The sequence below is a fragment of the Mesoplodon densirostris genome, chromosome 13 (assembly GCF_025265405.1).
Source record: "Mesoplodon densirostris isolate mMesDen1 chromosome 13, mMesDen1 primary haplotype, whole genome shotgun sequence".
Taxonomy (NCBI): Eukaryota; Metazoa; Chordata; class Mammalia; order Artiodactyla; family Ziphiidae; genus Mesoplodon; species Mesoplodon densirostris.
In genome coordinates, this window is record NC_082673.1 from 73,356,238 (window position 1) to 73,376,790 (window position 20,553).

Genomic DNA, 20,553 nt, shown 5'->3' on the forward strand with positions numbered 1-20,553 from the left:
ATACTGTTTGCTGATGGGCTGATCTTAGTCCATAGCCCGAGTTGCCATGGAAACTCAAATTCCAACCATCAGAGCATTTAGGGATATCACTTTCAAAACAGACTCCCCTTTCCACATTTTTCTCATGATTGAAGCACATGTCCCCCCAGGCCCAAGGACAAGGGTCAGATCACACAATTCCATCTTTTCATCTCACTCACTCCTATACCCAGAAAACTTCAGTGGCTTCCACAAACCAGAGCAGCCTGTCCAACAGAACTTTCTGTGATGTTCTATGTCTGTGCTATCCAAGACAGTAATCCCTAGACACATGGAGAACTTTTAAATTTTGCTGGTGTGACCAAGGAAACAATTTTTCATTTTATTCATTTTTTTTTTTTTTTTTTTTTTGCGTTACACGGGCCTCTCACTGTTGTGGCCTCTCCCGCTGCGGAGCACAGGCTCCGGACGCGCAGGCCCAGCGGCCACGGCTCACGGGCCCAGCCGCTCCGCGGCATGTGGGATCCCCCCCAGACCGGGGCACGAACCCGTGTCCCCTGCACCGGCAGGCGGACTCTCAACCACTGCGCCACCAGGGAGGCCCATTTTATTCATTTTTAATGGATTTAATAGCCACACATGGCTAGTGGCTACCATATTGGATGGTGCAGATAGAAAATAAATCTATGCTCTTAGCATTCAAATCCCATACGACTGGGCCCCAACCTACTGTTCCAACCTCATCTTCCGCAACACAAACCTGGACTCAAGGAGACTGTTGCTGAGAGCACCTGAGGATGTCTGTGGCCACACCATTGCTAAGGACGCCTTCCATTCTTACTACTGCATGTTTGAATGTTACCCATATTTCACAGCATAGGTGCATTTCTTCCTCTCCTGGAGTACCTACCCTCTGGCAGCCCCATGCCTACTGCTCTGGAAGGAAGGGTTCATTAACCTCAGGCCTGTCCGGGAAGGACCCCAGGGGCTCACAGCGCTGCTTCCTTGAAAACTGCTCTGTGGACCACACCTGGTCTACAGGACCAGTGAGATGGCCTTGGGCCCACATGACTAGAATGGTAAAAAGAATGGTGGGAAAAAGAGGCTGTGCCTTCTGTGAGTCAAGGAAGCTCATCCTCACCTTGGGTCTCATCTGTGGCAGTTGTAGGCGCCCCTGTGTGGGTGAAGGAACAGAAGCAGCTGTGTACCTTCATACCTTCTGGCCCCCTGGATGAGACGAAATGCTATACGTACTATCCCTTGCCGGGTATCCACCTGTAAAGCTAAGTCAACATAGTTTCTGCATTTTGAACTTATAACTGCAGCTGTGGTATGGCATGCATACTCTCTGAATTCCTAAGTCCTCACTGGCATTTAGCACTCCCAATGGTAAATAGCTTTTGCAAATCCACAATTCAATTGAATCTGTTTCTTTTTTTTTTTTTTTCCAACTAGACTCTATGCTACCTAATAATAAGGCTTAAAAGTGAGCTCGGGGGTCCAGCTCCCTGGCGGTCCAGCGGTTAAGACTCTGTGCTCCCACTGCAGGGGGGGCACGGGTTTGATCCCTGGTTGGGGAACTAAAATCCCTTATGCCATGCGGTGCAGCCAAAAAAAACAAAACAAAGTGAGCTTGGTTCTCTATTGATTTCTCTTTTGTCTATAAGAGCTGATGGCAACTCATAGCACTGATAACCTCTTTCTGGAATCAGGGCCCTAGTCTTTAGGGTAACTGGGGCCAAGGGTGCCAAATCACATTTAAGATAAAGAAACAAAAAGGATGATTTTTCCAAAGATATGTAGTGATAGAGATATTTTTTAATTATGAAAGCAATGTAAATTTCAGGGTTAAGATGGTAGATTAAACTTGTGCTATACAATCTCTTCTCAGGCTCTAAAAACTTAAAGATACTAGAAAATATATTTTTAAATTTATATAAGGCCAAAGAGACATCTCTAGGTGCCAGGAGCCCACAGCAATGAGGAGGACTGAAACACAGTATGCCTGCTGGAGATCTGGAACAGGGATTGGTTTCAAAGCCCAACTTGGCCAGACCAAAAGTGGCAGAACCTACAGGCGTGATAGCATGCTAGAACCAGGTTCCTGTGTGAAGTCTGCAGATGGGAGAGCACATCTGGGGGGACTTGATTCGTGTAGTGCGTCAGCAAAGAGAACATCAAATTGAAACATAATTAAACACCTGGTCAAAGCTATTACATCCCAAAAAGTTCAGGAAGAGACAAACACAAAAGCACCTCATCAGTGCTTGCTTCAGCAGCACAAAGACTACAAAAAGCACCTCATCAAATGGCCTCCACAACACAAGGCATTCATAGTCCCCAAGATAACTCCTCCTTGGCAAATAACCAGCAAGCATTAGGAGCCACGGGAGGAAAGACAGCACCCTCAAAGGCAGAATACAGACTCAACAAACAGGAAAAGTCATGGATGAGCTGTTTAAGTTAATGGGACAATCTGAAAAGGGCTTTAAAATAAATATGCTTGAAAGGGTACATATCCTTAAAAAAAAAAAAAAAAACTCAAGTGCAGAAAAAGAAAGTTTTCCCCATAATCACAGCTCCAGATGTAAATTGCTGCTCAAACTGTGGAATGAACTCTTTCAGACTCGGTGATGCCTTTTTACAGAGAAAAGATATTTTTATGAAAATGAGAACGTTTTACTGTGTGCAGTAACTTGCCCTTCTCCCTCCTCTCCCCACTCTAAAATAGCAGCATACTCATTTTCCCACATAAACACTGCTACAGACGCATGTCTGTGTCTCCCTAAAATTCACATGCTGAAACCTAACCCCCAATGTGATAGTATTAGAAGGAGGGGCCTTTGGGAGGTGCTTAGGTGATGAGGGTGGAGCCCTCATGAATGGGATTAGTGCCCTTGTAAAAGAGACTCCAGAGAGATTCCTGGTCCCTTTCCACCACGTGAGGACACAGTGTGATGACGACTGTCCATGAACCAGGAAGCAGGCTCTCATCAGATACTCAATCTGGTGGCACCTTGATCCTGAGCTTCCCAGCCTTCATAACTGTGAGAAATAAATTTCTATTGTTTATAAGTCACCTAGTTTAAGGTATTGTTATAGCAGCCTGAATAGACTAAGATAAGTACACATAGGTCTCCCTCACCCTTATAAAGGGAGAACTCTATTCCATTCCACGAACACACAGTTTCTTAAGCCAATGTCCTATGAAAGGATATTGTTTTCATATTATAAACATGGCTAGAGTGACCATTCTCCTGCAGCCATCTTTGCACATCTGGATGATTATTTCCTTAGGACAAGTTCCTAGAGAGGGAATTACTGGCTCAAAACTTATACACATGTAAAATGTTGATAACTCTATCAGACTGTCCTCCAGAAAATCTGTACCAACTTACACTACTGAGTGGCTTTAAGTGCGTGCATTTCTAGCCAGAGGTTTTTTAGGGTAAGTTTAGAGTAGGTCAAGTTACCAGGGATTCAATTCTTTACCCAAGGAAAAAGGATGACTCACAACTCCAATAACCCTCTAAGTGCACCAGGAGGGCACATTTCAGTGTGTCTGTACATGCACAGAACATGTTCACGTTGTCTGGGGCTCAGAATCTCCAGGGTCTGTGACACTGCAGGTCTGCAGTAATCAAGCTCTTTTTATTTTGTCCCCCCAGCAACCACCACTGCCATCAAGACCTGCATGAAAAAATAAATACTTTGTAACAACAGCTCCTCATCTGTTCACTCCTAAACATGTCAATGTGAAGACGTTCAGAATCCCCTCTCAACCCTGTTTGGGGGTTTCATTGTAGGTGATCTGGAGAAACTCAGATGAGTGTGGTTTCCAGCTGGAGGCTATTCCTGAGGAAAGGTTCATTATGGACAACTACATTCTCAGTGAAGTAGGTTTTCAGCAAAGCAAACGTAAAATGATCTAGAGGCAAAGGCAGGTGCTACTGACATGAAGATTCAGGGTTTACTACAATTGCACACATTCCAAATAATTCGGAAGTTATCCAACCCTATCAGGTTTGAATCAAACTTCTTATATCACCCATCTGTTGTGCAAATAAAAGAGAATCTGGACATGTTGAAAGGTGAATTAAATCAGGCAAATGTCAATAAATTGTTTTCTTTTTCCCCACTCTAATTTTTAATATTTTAAGCATATCTTTGAAAAGATCCTACTCCGACAAACCATTTATCTTCCTAGTTAAAGAAGACCCTTAAGACATTTTTTTCTCACTCTTTCAAGATAGCACCAGTGGCTGATCGGATTTACATGTCATAATAGGGCTCACTTATTCCCACCTCCTCTTCCAGACCAAACCTCAGTAATCAACCAGTTTCCTATAAGGTGCAATTTCTCTCAGCTACCATATCTAGTGCAAAATATCTGCAATATCTTCCTTGTTAATCATTCTCCACTCCCTACAACACAGACACACAGACACTCATTATGTCATCAGTTTGTAATTATCCACACTAAAGAAGGGAAGGAGCCATGGTAATCATTCAAAACTATAGATAAAGAAGAAAAATTCACATCTGATTTTGGAAGGCATTTTCTGGGGGGAGTGGCGGTTATTGTATGACAGCCAAGTGACCTTTCTACTTAAGGCTTTTCTTGGATGATTGCAACGTTTGCTTTCCAAGGCATGCACATATTCATCCACTCAACAAACATTTGAAAGGAAATTCCTTTGAAGGAAATGCACGAGGGAGAAATCAAATAACCACACGAAGATTAGTCATCTCAACTTCCAAGGGGCAAACTAATATACACCTCCAACAAGAGCATCTTCACTGATTGCAGACAAAAACCCATACAGTGCCAGTTCCATTGCAGAAAACCTTTGAAAGATGCTGCTCTTACTAAAGAATCATCCATCCTCCCAGTTTACCAAGGTGTGTTTTATACCAACATCTAGGCTAAAAGACTAAAAGAACAAAGTATCCTGCAACAAAATAAAACAATTTTACCTTTCATTAATTAGGGTCTTGTTTACTATTGTCTACCTCATAGAATTGTTACAGGGAGACAATAAGCCAGTATATCAAGAGTCCTTCAAATAGTACCTGGCATATATGTATATATTTAATAAAATATTACTTGTTATTGTGATTGTCAGCAAAAAGCCCCCTCATACTCATGCAGCCAACTGGGCCTTTTACAAAACACTTCCACATACATAATATTATTTCATCTGTTCAACCTAATGGAGGATGGAGTTTTTCTGATACCCATTCTATAGGTGAAAAATCTGAGGCTTGAAAAGTCACAGGACTTGTCCAATATCATAAAATGACAAATCTGAGCCTGGCAAACAAATCTTTCAGCTTTAATTCCAAGGCACTCTTCCCTGTAGCTCATTCTATACCATCCTCAGAGCCTCATGTGATGAAACTGACCACAAATGTGTTTCAATTTCACTCTAAAGGGTACGTGGTCAATATTTTCATTTCTCATTACCTGCAATCAAGGAGCACTGTTTCTTTAACTGAAGATACAATGCTAATTAATGAAAGCACCATCAGTTCTTATCTGGGGCTGGACCACAAAATAGCAAAGCTGCAGCTTCAGCATCTCCTTAACTTACTGGATTATTACCTACCTTAGCTGTCTCGGCTTCTGCCTGCAGTCGCTTGGGGGTTCCTTTATGGTCAAGCACCTTCTGGAAATTTTTGTTTTTAATAGAGTGAGAATCAACACCTTCACCTTCAATTTGCAGTTTAATACCTTCAGCACGGGCAGGGTGATCAATACCCCGTGGATTCAAACCGCAGTGGAGAGCTAGGAAAGAGGAAAAAAATCTAAACTCAGAAAACAGATCCTATAAAGGAGGTGTCCATGAAAGACAACATTTCATCTGGCCTATGTGGGAAGATACAAGGAATCACCAAGTTGAGAGATGGGGGTCATAATTATGGGAAACGATTTGGTGAAGAGGGAGCATCGTATGGTGGGAAATCCCGAGCTTTGAAGTCAGAAAGACTAGAGTACAAATCCAGGAACCATCAGTTCCAAGTTGTTTGACCTTGGGCAAGCAACTAACCCCCAAATTACAGATGACAATACCAAATCAGGCAACTTGGGTACTGCCTTCCACACATGCAATCATTTCAACCCCTGCAGTTTAGTGTGTATCTCTGCTTCCATCTGGAAAACTGCTCAGCCCCTCCCATTTCTGAATCTTCTCTATTCTTCAAGCATCCACTCCAAGTCCACCCTCTTGCAGTCATTCAACAAATATTTACTGAGCACTTACTGTGTGCCGTTCCTGGACCAGGCCCTGCAAGCACGGATTTATATACGACAGATGTTAGCTTCAAAGAACTCACAATGAAATAGAAGAGGCAGACAAGAAACAAAAGAACTAGTGGTTTTAAAACAGTTACTACTCCTCCATGAAAGAAGGAAAGGTCAGAGTGGAGGGTTTAAGGGAGCTCAGCCTAGTAGCTTCCTATTTTCACCTTATCTCTCCACATCCTTTAACGCAGATACCCTCACAAATAAAATCTAAAGCTCATACTGAGTATATTTATTCATTCCACATAGGAGTTCCTCCTGTGTATCCATGACTATCAAAGAAATAGCGGGGAATGTTATAGGAAACATACATTCCCCCTGGATGACTTCCATGAACCAACGGGTGTGTGTGAGTGAATGTGCACACACTTATGTACATATAGCTGGTATGTGTGTTTTGAGGTCTCTGGTGGAGAATTCTCTCATCTCCTTGTGACCCTCAAGCCTTCAAATGTAGCTAAACTTCCATCCTTATCCACTTCCCCTTGGTCTCAGAGGATTTAAGGCCAGAACCTCCAATCCCCTCCCATCTCCCTCGAGACTCCACTTCATCAGTAATCTCCTTTTACCCAGGATCTTCAGTCTCCCCCTTTCTCAGCATTCTTCCCCATTACAGGACGTCTGTGATTCTAAAATACTTCCCTTTACTTAGCACCCCAGGGTTTCCTTTTCTCTTGATCAGGCTTGTGAAAGAATATTTTACACCTGAGAGATGAGGGAAGCCTTCCCAGAAGTAGTCAGTCAGGTGTTCTTTTCCCCACTCTCCACTTCTCCCTTAACAGGTCCCATCCATTCCCAGCACTTCTGATGCAATCAACCTGACCATGACTCTCAAATTTTACATCCAGCCCAGAGAGACCTCTCTCATGAGCCTCAGATGTAAGACTGTGACTCAACATCCCAATGTCAGTGTATCACAGATCTCACACGTAACATGTTCACACTGAACCTTGGTTTTTCTACCAAAAAATATTCACTTTCTCCTGTCTTCAGTTACACAGAAACTGAAGAGTCCTCCTTGACACACTCTCTCCATAAGTCACCACATCCCTCGTATCTATCACCAGAGCCAGTAAGCACTACACTCAAAATGCTGCTCCCATCCACCTACTTCACTCCACACCTCCATTGCCATCACCCTGGTCCAAGCTACTCATCTCTGTCCCCCAGAATGTGACCAGCCCAACTGCTCTTCCTCGCTGGACCCCCGCAATCCCATTTAAAAATGTATAGGATGGGCCTCCCTGGTGGCGCAGTGGTTGAGAGTCCGCCTGCCGATGCAGGGGATACGGGTTCGTGCCCCGATCTGGGAGGATCCCATATGCCGCGGAGCGGCTGGGCCCGTGAGCCATGGCCGCTGAGCCTGCGCGTCCGGAGCCTGTGCTCCGCAACGGGAGAGGCCACAACAGTGAGAGGCCCGCATACCGCAAAAAAAAGAAAAAAAAAAAATGTATAGGTTAGTTCAAGAGACTTCTGCTACAAAACAGACACAGACTCACAGACTTAGAGAACGAACTTATGGCTACCTGGAGGGGAGGGATAGTTAGGGAGTTTGGGATTGAAATATATACACTGCTTTATTTAAAATAAATAGCCAACAAGGACCTACTGTACAAAAAGTGGATGGGGGACAAGAGAATGATATAGATGAGATGAGATTGGCCATGCGTTGATAATTCTTGAAGCTAATTGGTGGATTCATGGGGATTTATTATACTACTCCTTCCACTTTTGTCTGTTGAAATTTTCCTTAATAAAAAAGTAAAAAAAAACAACTTTCTAATGGCTTCATTTTACACCCAGATCATTCAAAAATCTTTAACATGGCCAACAAGGCCGTTCATAATCTGTCCCCTCTGGACTTTGTATATAATGTTTCTTTGCCTGAACTGTTCTTCCCCATTCTTCACCTAACCCCTACTTATGCTTCAGGTTTTGGTTTAAGTATCAACTCTTCAGATTTGAATCATGTGCCTGGAATGGCAAGTAGTCAACATTGTACGAATGATCTTTAAAAACTTATTGTACAAAGATCCATATGCATGTGACCCTATTTAAACTATTTTATATCAAAATTATCTGAATTTCCCTTCTAGCCTTTAAGCTTCCTAAAACAAGGACCAGTCTATTTCATGGTGCCTCGTAGGCACTCAGCATGTATTAGTTCATGCCTCTTCCCTCGATTTGTGGTGCGTCTCAAATAATCTTCATGAAAAACTCTGAGACATAATTATATTCATTTCACAGACAAGGGAAATGAGGCTCAAAGGGTTATAGTCATAAAAAGTCATACAGGTGTCTACTGAAGGTCACAAAGATCATGTATCATTTAGGTTGCAGATGATTTCAAGTTTCAGATGAACAAACCCAAAATAGATTAAGCAGTAAGGAAAATCATTATCTGTCAGGAGAGGAAGCCCAGTAGTGGGAAAAGTTCTGAGTTAGCTGATTTCCAAGTTCAACGGCGCCATCAAGGACTCTTTTTCATCTTTCTATTTTGCTATCCATAACATCACCTTTATCCTAAGCCTGGGTCCCCACATGGCACTAGGGCTACAAGCTTCTGGTTCTCATCTAGCAATAGAGACAGCTTGATTGACCATAGTTTTCTTCCCCAAATCCTTCTCCAAACTTGGGTCTTTTCTCATTGGCCCAAAGTGAATGATACACATCCGTTAGTGAACTAAAACCCTGGCAGTAGAGATAGGATTACCCTTAAACCAGCTGACCTTCACCTAAAGGCAAGTCCCTAAAGAGATAGGATTACCCTTAAACCAGCTGACCTTCACCTAAGGTCAAGTCCCCAAAGAGACAGGATTACCCTTAAACCAGATGACCTTCACCTAAGGTCAAGTCCCCAAACCACATCGCTGTTATTCAACAAGGCAGGGGTGGAATAGATGCTGGAGAACCAACTGCAATGCCCAATTCAGGCAGTAGTAGAAAAAGAACAAAACCTATGAGAGCATGAGGCTAATTACTGTTAATATCAATCAGCTTCCCCACCTCCAAAGATCAGTCTACTTACAATGAATCTTCAATTCAACATATTAAAATTGTGATTATTAAAAAGAGGTGAGCCTGTGTCGGGAGGTGGCGGATGGGCATGGGACAGATTTAGAGATGAGTGAGGAAAAGAAACAAGTGTGTATCTTTGATCTTACTCCAGCATGATTCCCAGCTGCTTCCTGCCTTGAAATTCATGGCCTAGGAATATCACTGAGCTGCCCATAGCTTCCAGCACCTCCTGTTCTCCTCTGCCATCACCTCCCCACCCATGAGACTCTCGTACTTCCCTCACTTGGGCTCATGTTGGTCCCTCCTCCTAGAAAGAAGTTCTCCTCCACCTCAACCTTACTTCCTTCTTTGGGAAGTGAACTCCCACTCAGCCCACGTGTCTTTTCAGACTTCTTCAGAAAGCCTTCTAGGAGCTTCTGACATCCTGGCGCTTCATCCCCTCACTCTCTGAGGATGTCTGTCTAACTGACCTGTCTGCTTCACCGACCACAACGGCCAGCTCCATTTCCACTGCCCAGTCCAGCACTGGTCACATAATAGGCAGTTCAGCTGCTGAACGAACCACCAATCTTCTGTCTTTACACAACTATGCCTTCATCAAAAGGGATCTTTTCTCTGCTAGTAAATACTAGGTGTACAAAATGTAAGATCTCTAGACATGAGATGGGTTATGGCATCTGGACTTTCTACACATGTCACGTTCTTCCCACATATATTTTAATCCTCCACAGCTGTTCCCTCCTCGCCTGCAAATCCTGCAGTTGATTTAGGTTTTTGTGTTGGGGTTTATTTGTTTAAAACCATTTCTGACAGGCTGTGTTTTGTTTACCCTGAAATTTCACGTCCCTAATGTTTACAAATCAAGCGACTTTTAAATGGCCTCTTACATGCCGTGACCTCCATCTCTCTGTTCATCATGTAAAAGGTGCCCCCATTTGCTTTCTCTTTTCTATCCTCATCTCTACCCTTTCTTGTTTTCACTGAAGTTATTTATTCAGTATAATGGGCTCAGCAGCTCACAGGTCAGCTTTGAGATCTTCTTGTTTCACTGATCTTCCCAACCAGTCTTGTGCCCTATGGATTTCTAGTTATTGAACTGACATGGCAGGCTGCTTGTGGTCTTTACCTGAAGGGCTGCCACTGTCGCTTTAATGTTAAAGTTACTGATGGTGAGCTCTTAAAATGAGGAGTTAAAGACCAGATTTTACAAACGTTGCTCTTTTAAAAACCTAGAGAAAATTCCTCATGCAAATACACATGTTTTAGCATTGTTCTGAGATGCCAATTTGAAGGCACCATCCTTTTTACATGTGCGAAAACCCACTCCCTCAGAAATTGAAAACCCTTGCACACTGCTGGTGGGAATGTAAAACGGGACAGCTTCTGTGGAAAACTGTATGGCGAATTCCTCAAAAAAAAGAAATAAAATAGAATTACCATTTGATACAGCAATTCAACCAAAGAATTGAAGTAGGGACTCGAACAGATATTTGTATATTCATGTTTATAGCAGCATTATTCACAATAGCCAAAAGGTGGAAAGAACCCAGATGGCCATCGATGGATAAATGGATGAACAAAATGCTGTATGTATGTACTACGGAATATTATTCAGTATTAAAAAGGAATGAAATTCTGATACACGCTACAATAGGGATGAACCTTGAAGACATGATGCGAAGTGAAATAAGCCAGTCACAGGACGAGTATTGTATGATTCTACTTATGAGAGGTACTTAGAACCGTCAAATTCATAGAGACAAAGTGGAACAGTGGTTACCGGGGGCTGGAGGAGAGGAGAATGGGGACTTATTGCTTAGTATGGAGTTTCAGTTTGGGTTGATGAAAAAGTTCTGGAGATGGATAGTGGTGATGGTTGCACAACAATATAAATATATTTAATGCCACTGAATTGCACACTCAAGAATGGTTCCAGTGATCAATTTTGTTATATTCTACAATAAAATTTTAAAACAAAAAACCAAAAATGGACTCCCTCTCATTTCACCTCCCTCTTGCCTCTGTTAAGTGGAAAGTTCCAAAAGTATTTTTAGTCTTCTATCATCTTATTGTGATCTTCAGGTATAACACGTTTTTTGCTTTCTTTTTAAAAAAATATAATAGATAATAATAGCTCAATGGTATCAGATTACTTTAAAATGTTCTTGGAAAGGGCATGTTCTCCAAAATGGGCCCCAGCCTGACTGGCAGAAGACATGCTTCACTTGCTGGAAGCGAGCCTGGGCCTTCCTGGCCCTGACCTCTGAGGGGTCCCATTCCGATGGGACTTAGGTCACAGTAACAGACTATGCCTAAGTGCCAGGCTTCATTTCATCTCAAGATGATTCAAGAAGAGCTGAGGGATGTGCTGGCATTACAACATTCATTTGTAAGAACAAGTGGATTGTACTTGCCAAGAAGTCATGCAGCTTCCCAGTCCTTTCAGTCCCCACCCACGCCACACTCTCCCTGTAGTGAGACAAGGGACAGAGCCTCATTCAAATTGAATGGTCCTTTATTCCCAGCATCACTGTGAACAGAGATGCTGTGCAAACACCCCCAGTGGTGCTGCTCTGGCTCCTGCCCCTACATTTCTACTGACACACAGACGCTGCTTGCAGCTGCTGAGATGTCTTGTGCTTCTCTGCTTTGCCAGAATTGATCTTTTTCCATAATATACTCTTCCCTTCCCTTATTTGCATGGATAACCCTTCAGGAAATAAGAAATGCTCTTTCTTCTTTCCCCTGTGAAGCTTTAACTGATTTTGTATGCGTTATAGCCTCCTAAGCAACGTTGACAACGTCTCTTTTTCTTATTAAATCTGGTGTGTGTGTGTATACACCATGCATTGCAAGTATTTATTAACATGTCTGCCTACTCTATAACTAGGAGCCCCATGAAACAAGTGACTTCTTTTTAAGCTTTACAAGCCCAGTGCTTAGCCAAATGACTAACGTACAGTTATGCTGAATCATTGCTCACAGAATGAGCAGAGGTATGATGAAAAGATACTGATTTAATCCTACTGACTGTCATTCCCTTCTTATGAGTAGCTTAGACCTTTATTTTTCAAAAGAGCAAATAAGAGTTGCTTCCAACCTAATTGGATAATTCAAAGATATGGTAAATCACAGAACCACAGAGCTGTCCCAGAACTGCTGTTTCACTTGACTGCCTTCTGCAGAACAGAAACAGTGTTAGTCATCTATGTACCTGAAAAGACTAAGCTGCACGTATTTGGCACCTCATATATGTTGCTAAATGAATACATGACCTTATGATGCAAATATACTCCAATCCCCATCATTAGCTATTAGAATTGAGATAGATTGTTTATCATTTCATGTATATTTCTTGCTCATAGCTAGAGAAAAAGTTCCTGGAGGACATGGCCCTTGCTTCATACATCTCTCATATATAATATTCACATAGCAGACACTCTCCCAAATATCTATTTAAGTAAGGGAAGTGCCTTATTCGTTATATTCCTGATGCAAATCCAGCAGAACTCTACTCTCTAGAAGTAATCCGGGCATCACAAAAGGCCTCCCACCCTTTGCAGGAGACACTTCTGGTGGCTAAACATTCCCAATGCTCTCCTCCTTGCCACCTCCCACAGCATGTCTACAAAGTCAAAACTCAATCCTCCAGGGCCTCCCTGGTGGCGCAAGTGGTTGAGAGTCCGCCTGCCGATGCAGGGGATACGGGTTCGTGCCCCGGTCTGGGAGGATCCCATATGCCGCGGAGCGGCTGGGCCCGTGAGCCATGGCCGCTGAGCCTGCGCGTCCGGAGCCTGCGCGTCCGGAGCCTGTGCTCCGCAACGGGGGAGGCCACAACAGTGAGAGGCCCGCATACCGCAAAAAAAAAAAAAAAAAAAAAAAAAAAACTCAATCCTCCAGCCTCCCTTGCAGCTACAAGTAGCTGCTGACAGGTTCCTGCCAATGGGACTTAAACAGATGGATAAAAAGACAGTCCTGGAACTGACAAAAGAGAACAGATGTTGATACCGCCCTTCCTTCCCTCTCTCTGCCTTGAATGCTGATGTGTTATCTAGAGCTGCTATAGACCTTCTGTGACAATAGGGCTCCAAACATGAGTGAAAGCCAAGAGGCTAACAGCCACGCTGGCTCTGCCATCATTGGGCTACTCTATGTTCGTAATTGCCTCCCTCTGGACTTGGGGCTCTGGAGGAGAAATAATCCTAGTTGTTAAGCCACTTTGAATCAGGTGTTCTCTAACATTCAGATGAACCGTTCCAAACTAACATATGATTCCATTTTAACCAGTTACATGATTGCTTAGCTCTTCCTCATGGGGAAAAATAAGAAAACTGAAATCCTAGCAAAATATTACAGTCTGGGTTTCAAAACTCCCATTATGACTTAGAAAGCTTACCTAAGTATAATACCTTAGCAAGGAAGATGTACATTAAGAATACATGTTGTGGGCTTCCCTGGTGGCGCAGTGGTTGAGAGTCTGCCTGCCAATGCAGGGGACATGGGTTCGAGCCCTGGTCTGGGAAGATCCCACATGCTGCGCAGCAACTAGGCCCGTGTGCCACAACTACTGAGCCTGCGCGTCTGGAGCTTGTGCTCTGCAACAAGAGAGGCCGCGACAGTGAGAGGCCCGCGCACCGTGATGAAGAGGGGCCCCCGCTCACCGCAACTAGAGAAAGCCCTCGCGCAGAAAGGAAGACCCAACACAGCAAAAATAAATAAATAAATAAATAAATAAAGATGATAAGAATACATGTTGTTATCAAGAAAATCATCATCAGAGGTAGACTCAGTCCAGGTCTTCCACTGTGAAGACCTGAGGGCAAAAGTCTTAATTCATCTGGGGGCCTCTGGTGCCCAGAATACTCACAAAAACTTTTACGTGAACGAATAAGGACGTGTTCATGAGTGTCAGGTCACTAATGTTTTAACGTGAAAATAAAGCAATGTACCAGAAACATCTCAGGAACATAAGCTTGGATTAAGCTAGTGGACAGGAAGCACAACGTCTGTTTGGGTAAAGGAACCGGTCCAGTGGACATCTTCTATGGCAGGGGTGAGCAAATTTCAGCCCATAGGCCAAATCCAGCCTACCACCCATTTACATATGACTTGTGAGCCAAGAATAATTTTTACATTTTTAAAGGGTTGGGAAAAAACCTAAAGGAATATTTTGTGACCTAAAAATATATGAAATTCAAATGTCAGTGTCCATAAATAAAGTTTTATTGGAACACAGCCATGTTATTTATATATTGTCTATGACCACTCTTTTGCTACAATGGTGCAGATGAGTAGTGGTGACAGAGACCACATGGTCTGCAGAGACTAAAATATTTGCTAGTTGGCCCTGTACAGAAATAAGTCTGCTGAGTGAGCCCTGTCCTAGGGTACAGTGGAACCATGTTCTGGAGGACCCTGCGGTCCAAGAACCCCAGCCCCCTTCACTTTATCATCAAAGAAGAACTCATGGATCTTTGAGGAACTCGCCTCTGACTTATTCTGCACTCCCCCACTCCCAGGCAATTTAAATAAGCTAAATTATGTTTGATTTTACCATTTGGGTCAGGCTATGAGGAGACAGAATATGACTTCCAAACCTCTCCTTGGTCAGCTAAATGTGGTTCTGCAAATATATGTCAAAGCTTAACATCTGTAAATACAGGATGAAGTATTTTTCTCACCATCAAAAAGAACATGGTGGTGGGGTGGTGGGGTGGTGTTGGGATGAACTGGGAGATTGGGACTGCCATATATACACTAATACGTATAAAATGGATAACTAATAAGAACCTGTATAAAAAAAACAAAATAAAATTCAAAAATTTAAAAAAAAGTACTTGGCATACAGTAGACCAAAAAAATTAAAAAAAGACAGCTATTATTTATCCCAATGCCATCTTTTTTAAAATAAATTTATTTATTTACTTATTAAAAAAAAAACATGGTAAAACACAAACTTCCAAACGGGTAACTCGGCGGCATTAAAAGAGGACATGCCCATTCCCAGCCAGTCTGGAAGGGACCAGTAATCGACGTATCCCTTATTCTAACAAGAGGAGGAAGACACTCTGCTGATGACAAGAGAGGGAGGGAAAAAATACGGAACGTGAGCAGTTGGACCCCCAACGCACACTCTACTGTCCTCACGATGTGGCCTGACGACAGCCTTGACAGCTACCGTGTGGTCGCCAGAGCTGGGCCCGGATGACTCCATCTCAGCCAGGTGTTCAGACCATGTGTGGCTGTGTCGGGACACTGCCTGCTCCGAGCCACCTGAAGCACACTCACTCCAGCTCATGTGTCTACAGAGATGATGTCCTCTTTGTAAAATACTTTAAGGGAACCTTCACGTATTCCCAGAGACTACTTAAGGGTAACAACCACAGCAGATATTCACCATTCCTACCCATGATACCTGGACTAGACAATCTAAACACAGAAGACGTTTAGATAATGCTTAACTTACACACTTCACCATCAGTAGAGTAGGGGAAGGCTCTGGACAACCTCTAAGGCACACAGACATTAACTCTTCTCTTTCGTGGAGAGAATACAAAGGCAGATATACTCAGAAGTTCTATGAAGCTTTAGAGGATTCAGGTATCAGCCTGATAAAGAAATAGGTGGTCTACAATGGTGACTAAAACATTTGTATCCATGATACTGTAAGACACAGATTTCATATTATGAACCAGTGCCCAAACACGTCTCTATCTATATATATGAACTGAACCAAGTTTTCATAAAACACATGATCTACTCTGATTTTTTTCCTCATGAAAGGCTGAGTGAGTAGACCAGACTCCCACCCTCCCCAGGCTATAATAAGGTACTCCAAAACCCACAACGGGGTGGCATCATAGAAGGCCAGGTAGAGAGCCCAGACTTTCATCTCTGTCAGCAGGTAAGGAGGCCACCTCCCCACCCCTGCAATATCATTTGAGATACGGGGAGGCTAGACTTCCAGTCTCATCACAGCAGGCAGCCCCTCCTTCCTGGGCTGATGTTGAGGAAGGCTGGTGGGAGTCAGGACTTTCACCACCCCCCAGTGATAAATAACTAACAGGCCCCACCTCCCAGGTATCAACTTCAGTGTGGGGAATGTGGATTTCAAACTCCACTTGGCCAGAGTGGCGTTAAAGAAAGCCGGCTAGGGCTTTCCCGGTGGTGCAGTGGTTAAGAATCCACCTGCCAATGCAGGGGACATGGGTTCGAGCCCTGGTCCGGGAAGATCCCACATGCCGTGGAGCAACTAAGTCCGTGTGCCACAACTGAGACCGCGAGCCTACAGCCCATGCTCTGCAACAAGAGAAGCCACCGCAAGAAGCCCATGCACTGCAATGAAGAGCAGCCCCCGCTCGCCGCAACTAGAGAAAGCCTGCACGCAGCAACGAAGACACAACGCAGCCAAAAATAAATAAATAAATAATAAATTTGTTAAAAAAAAAAAAGAAAGCCGGCTAAAACAGAAGGTTTAATTAAGATTCAGCATCCCATAACATAAAATGAAAATGTCTAAGTTTTGATTAAACAAACAAAAAAATCACTCATAACCAAGAACCAGGAGGTTCTCATACGGAATGAGAAAAGACAAATCAATAGATGCCAACACCAAGATAACAGACCTCAGAATTATTTGACAAAGATTTTAAAGCATGCCACATAAAAAATGCTTCAATGAGCAATTAATACACACACACACATACACACACAACAGAAAGCTTCAGCGAAGAAAGTCTCCAAGAAATAAAAGACAAAGAGAAATGGAAATGTTAAAAGCAAAATATATCCAAAATAAAAATCTCAGTGGACTGGTTCAAGAGCCGAATGGAGGAGACGAAGGAAGATTTCACTGGAAAGGGTAGAGGGAGCTTCCTTGGCAACGCAGGTGTTCTACGTCTTGCTATGGTAACACAACACTATACAAGTATCAAAACTCTAAACTGAACACTTAAGATATCTGCTTTCTCTTGGATATAATCTTAAAAATGTAACAAAATACAAACACTCGATATACTTTAAGAATTTACAAATGTTTTTGAACCCTGTGCTTTTAGCCCTATCCCTCTGCCCTACCCAACACACAGCTACACGTTGATTCAAGCCCAAGCTCTATACTTACTTGTTATATATATATATAAGTAGGACAAGTTATATTACCTCTTTTCCATAAAATGGAAATACTAATATTACCTTATGACTCGCCACACATTGTTCTTGTATTGACAATACAAAATTAGTGAGATAACACATATGGGACACCTGACACCTACCACATGCTCGATGAGCATCCATGCTCCATGTAACATCCTGCCCTCCTCCATCACAAGGGGGGAATATTAGGCACTAACAATTTCAACAATTGTTAAATAGGCAAAATGGTAGTCATGTAACTTTAAAAGAACATAACACAGACTTGAAAAGTAGGAGTCCTAAGTGAAAAGGGAAAACTAAAGTGAAATTAAAAAAAAAAAAGTGAAGAAAAGCCGGAAGGAAAAAAGGACAGTTGTTCAAATATATAAACAACCTTGGTGAGAGTTGAGAAATGAGGTTAGAAATAAAGATAAAAGCAAAGAGCTGCACCTTGTAACATACTCTCTATGGGTGAGCTGAGGGCATTCTCTGTCAAACGAAACTAATGGAAAAAAAGTGTCTCTAATTGTTTAGAAAGTCTTTACATGGTACAGTCTGGTATCTTGGGAAGAGAGGAGGAAGCAGTACAGAATTGACACATGGAGGACATTGCATCCTCTATCACTAAGGTATGAATTAGTAGAAAGAGGGAACTGGAAATGAGAAGGAGAAAAAGACTTAAGAGATACGAAGGCACTTGTTTAAGGCCACCATGAAAATGGCAAAGGGGAAATGAAAACAAGAACGCTTTCACATCACATACAATGCTGTTCCCACCACACCATGCTACTCTGGGGAATAAGGGTTTTTTTCTCTCTACATCTTAATTATTCTTTAGCCAGTAAAATCATGGGCTTTGGGGTCCAATAAATCTGGTTCTGCCACTGACTAGCTGTGTGGTCTTGGGCAACTTACTCAGCTTTAAGATGGGGTTATCTTACCTATAAAATTGGGATAATCATAACTTTTTAACAACGCTTTAGAAAAATTCGATGAAAATGTATTTAAAGTGCTTAGTTAATGCCTGGCACCTTACTAAGTGCCCCACAAATGGTGACCGCTGCAATAAGTATTACTTCCTTCACTCTTGTTAATATCTTCATCATATTGGTTTCTTCAAAAGCAAATACCGTGACCCTTGGATTACACATCTGCATGCACGAGCATGCACAACTCCACTAAAAAGAAAGGGGTAACGGGTCAGTGTGGTTAGGAAAGGAAGAGGATAAAAGGTCAGAAAGGCTTCAGAGAAGAAAAAGCAGCTTTAAAATTTTCTTGCAAGGGTCATCCTGGCAACTAAGGAAAGAAAGAATATTTCAGGCAGAAACATGGGTTTTCTGTCAAATCAGGGAAACATGAAAAAGGTGTGATAGGTTCCAGTCTGACTTGATGAATGTGGGTGTTCTCCTTCCCCGGTGGGGTGGAGCGAGATCATCTTAACAGGCAATTTGTTTGCTCATATTCTCTATTCATAGTAACGCTCAGACAAAAGGAACATTCGAGTTTTAACAAGCCTCATCCCTCATTTCACCTGATCTTCACAAATGTATTATATGCTATGTGTGTGTATATGTATGGACTTGTGTATGAATATATACACACATAAGTCAAAGATTATATTATCTAAAAGATCAAAGAAGAGCTATAACAATGGAGGAAATGGACAGAATGCAGTTTAAGGATTGAGAACTGGCATTTTAAAAACTTGTAGTGATCTGAGGACTAAAAGTAGCTCAAAAGTCAATAGAGCCTTTAACAGGCATACAACTTGCCAGAGAATAATTTTAAAACATTTTCATTTTAAAGGATCTCAAATTTACTAAGAAAATGGATAAGACGCCATCCAAATCGGTCTCACACATTGCAGCTCAATACTCCTTGGTCAATCCTTTGAAGGCACATTGTCCAATATGGGAGCCATCAGTTGCATGTGGCTCCTTTAGTTTAATTATATTTAAGGACAGCTTGAAATTTAGTTTCTCAGTCACACCAGCCACACTTCTATTGCTCAACAACTCCATGTGGCTCTGGCTACCATATCGGACAGTGCAGATCACTGAACATTTCCATCGTTACAGAAAGTTCTACTGGATAGCACAAATTTGAAAAAAAAAAATCGGTGTCTTTCTTCCTAATGTCAAAATCCATTTGTTTTGTTCTGTAAATGTTACTCGAAAAAGAACTGAGAAAACAAGAATTTGAAAATGATTTCTGGCTTTTCTATATTTGTATTAGTGATGTAAATAACCATATCTACATTTTAGGAACAAGAAAAAGATTAAATATAATGCCATAATTAGGAATACTTTAAAAACTTTGCACTTTGAGAACGAAGATCCCTGTAACCTGTCTATTGCTCTGACTTTCATACACATTTCAGATAGGCTTGTGTAGACTGATGTTCTTGTTTGGTTATTTTAGACAACTGTCAGATCTTTGAATAAACTATCCCCCAGCTAGTTGCCTCTGTTGCTACAAGACAGGTTTTTTTTTTCCTTTTTTAATAAGCTTTTAGAGACCCAAGATTATCTGAGAAAGACAAAGATAAATTAGGAATCAAAGATAAATCAGCTCCGGCAAAGCTCACAGTCTACTCAAACAGTGGCTCCCAAATGTCTACCCAGAGGAGAGAGAGAGATGAGATGAAAATTTCATTGGTCCTCAATGAAATGAAAACAGCCTCTTGTGAGTTTTCCACTGGACACATGTTTTCAGCATAAAGGCACGTCCTTATTTTCATATTGTCTTCCCTGCATTTCCTGGTGTTGACTCCTTATCTTCTATGACATTAGATGAGAGATGGTAAGTACCACAGCATCTGTGCACATAAGTTTTAATGTCTGTGCACTTAAGTTTTAATGTCAGCAAGAAAGTTATAGAAACTGAGTGTCCCCATTTTAAAAAAACTACTTGTCTATGAAAGCTAGAGGATTGGATATTTCTATGATAATGACCAAAAATAAGCAGGCCAATAGTTATCTGCAGATGATATGAGGATAGGAGAGGGTGGGAATAAACGTTGCTGAAAAAGTAATGATGAGAGGCTTCAAAAATGAGAAGGGGGGCTTCCCTGGTGGCACAGTGGTTGAGAGTCCGCCTGCCGATGCAGGGGACACGGG

General features: G+C 42.2%; 1 protein-coding gene across 1 annotated transcript in view; it reads right to left on the reverse strand.

The window, feature by feature from the left end:
* SAMD12 (sterile alpha motif domain containing 12) overlaps window positions 1-20,553 on the reverse strand; it is a 248,932-nt gene that overhangs the window by 202,988 nt on the left and 25,391 nt on the right. The window contains exon 2 of the mRNA XM_060115731.1: window positions 5,589-5,767. Coding sequence (XP_059971714.1) covers window positions 5,589-5,767 — 179 coding nt within the window. The remainder of the gene's footprint in view (window positions 1-5,588; window positions 5,768-20,553) is intronic.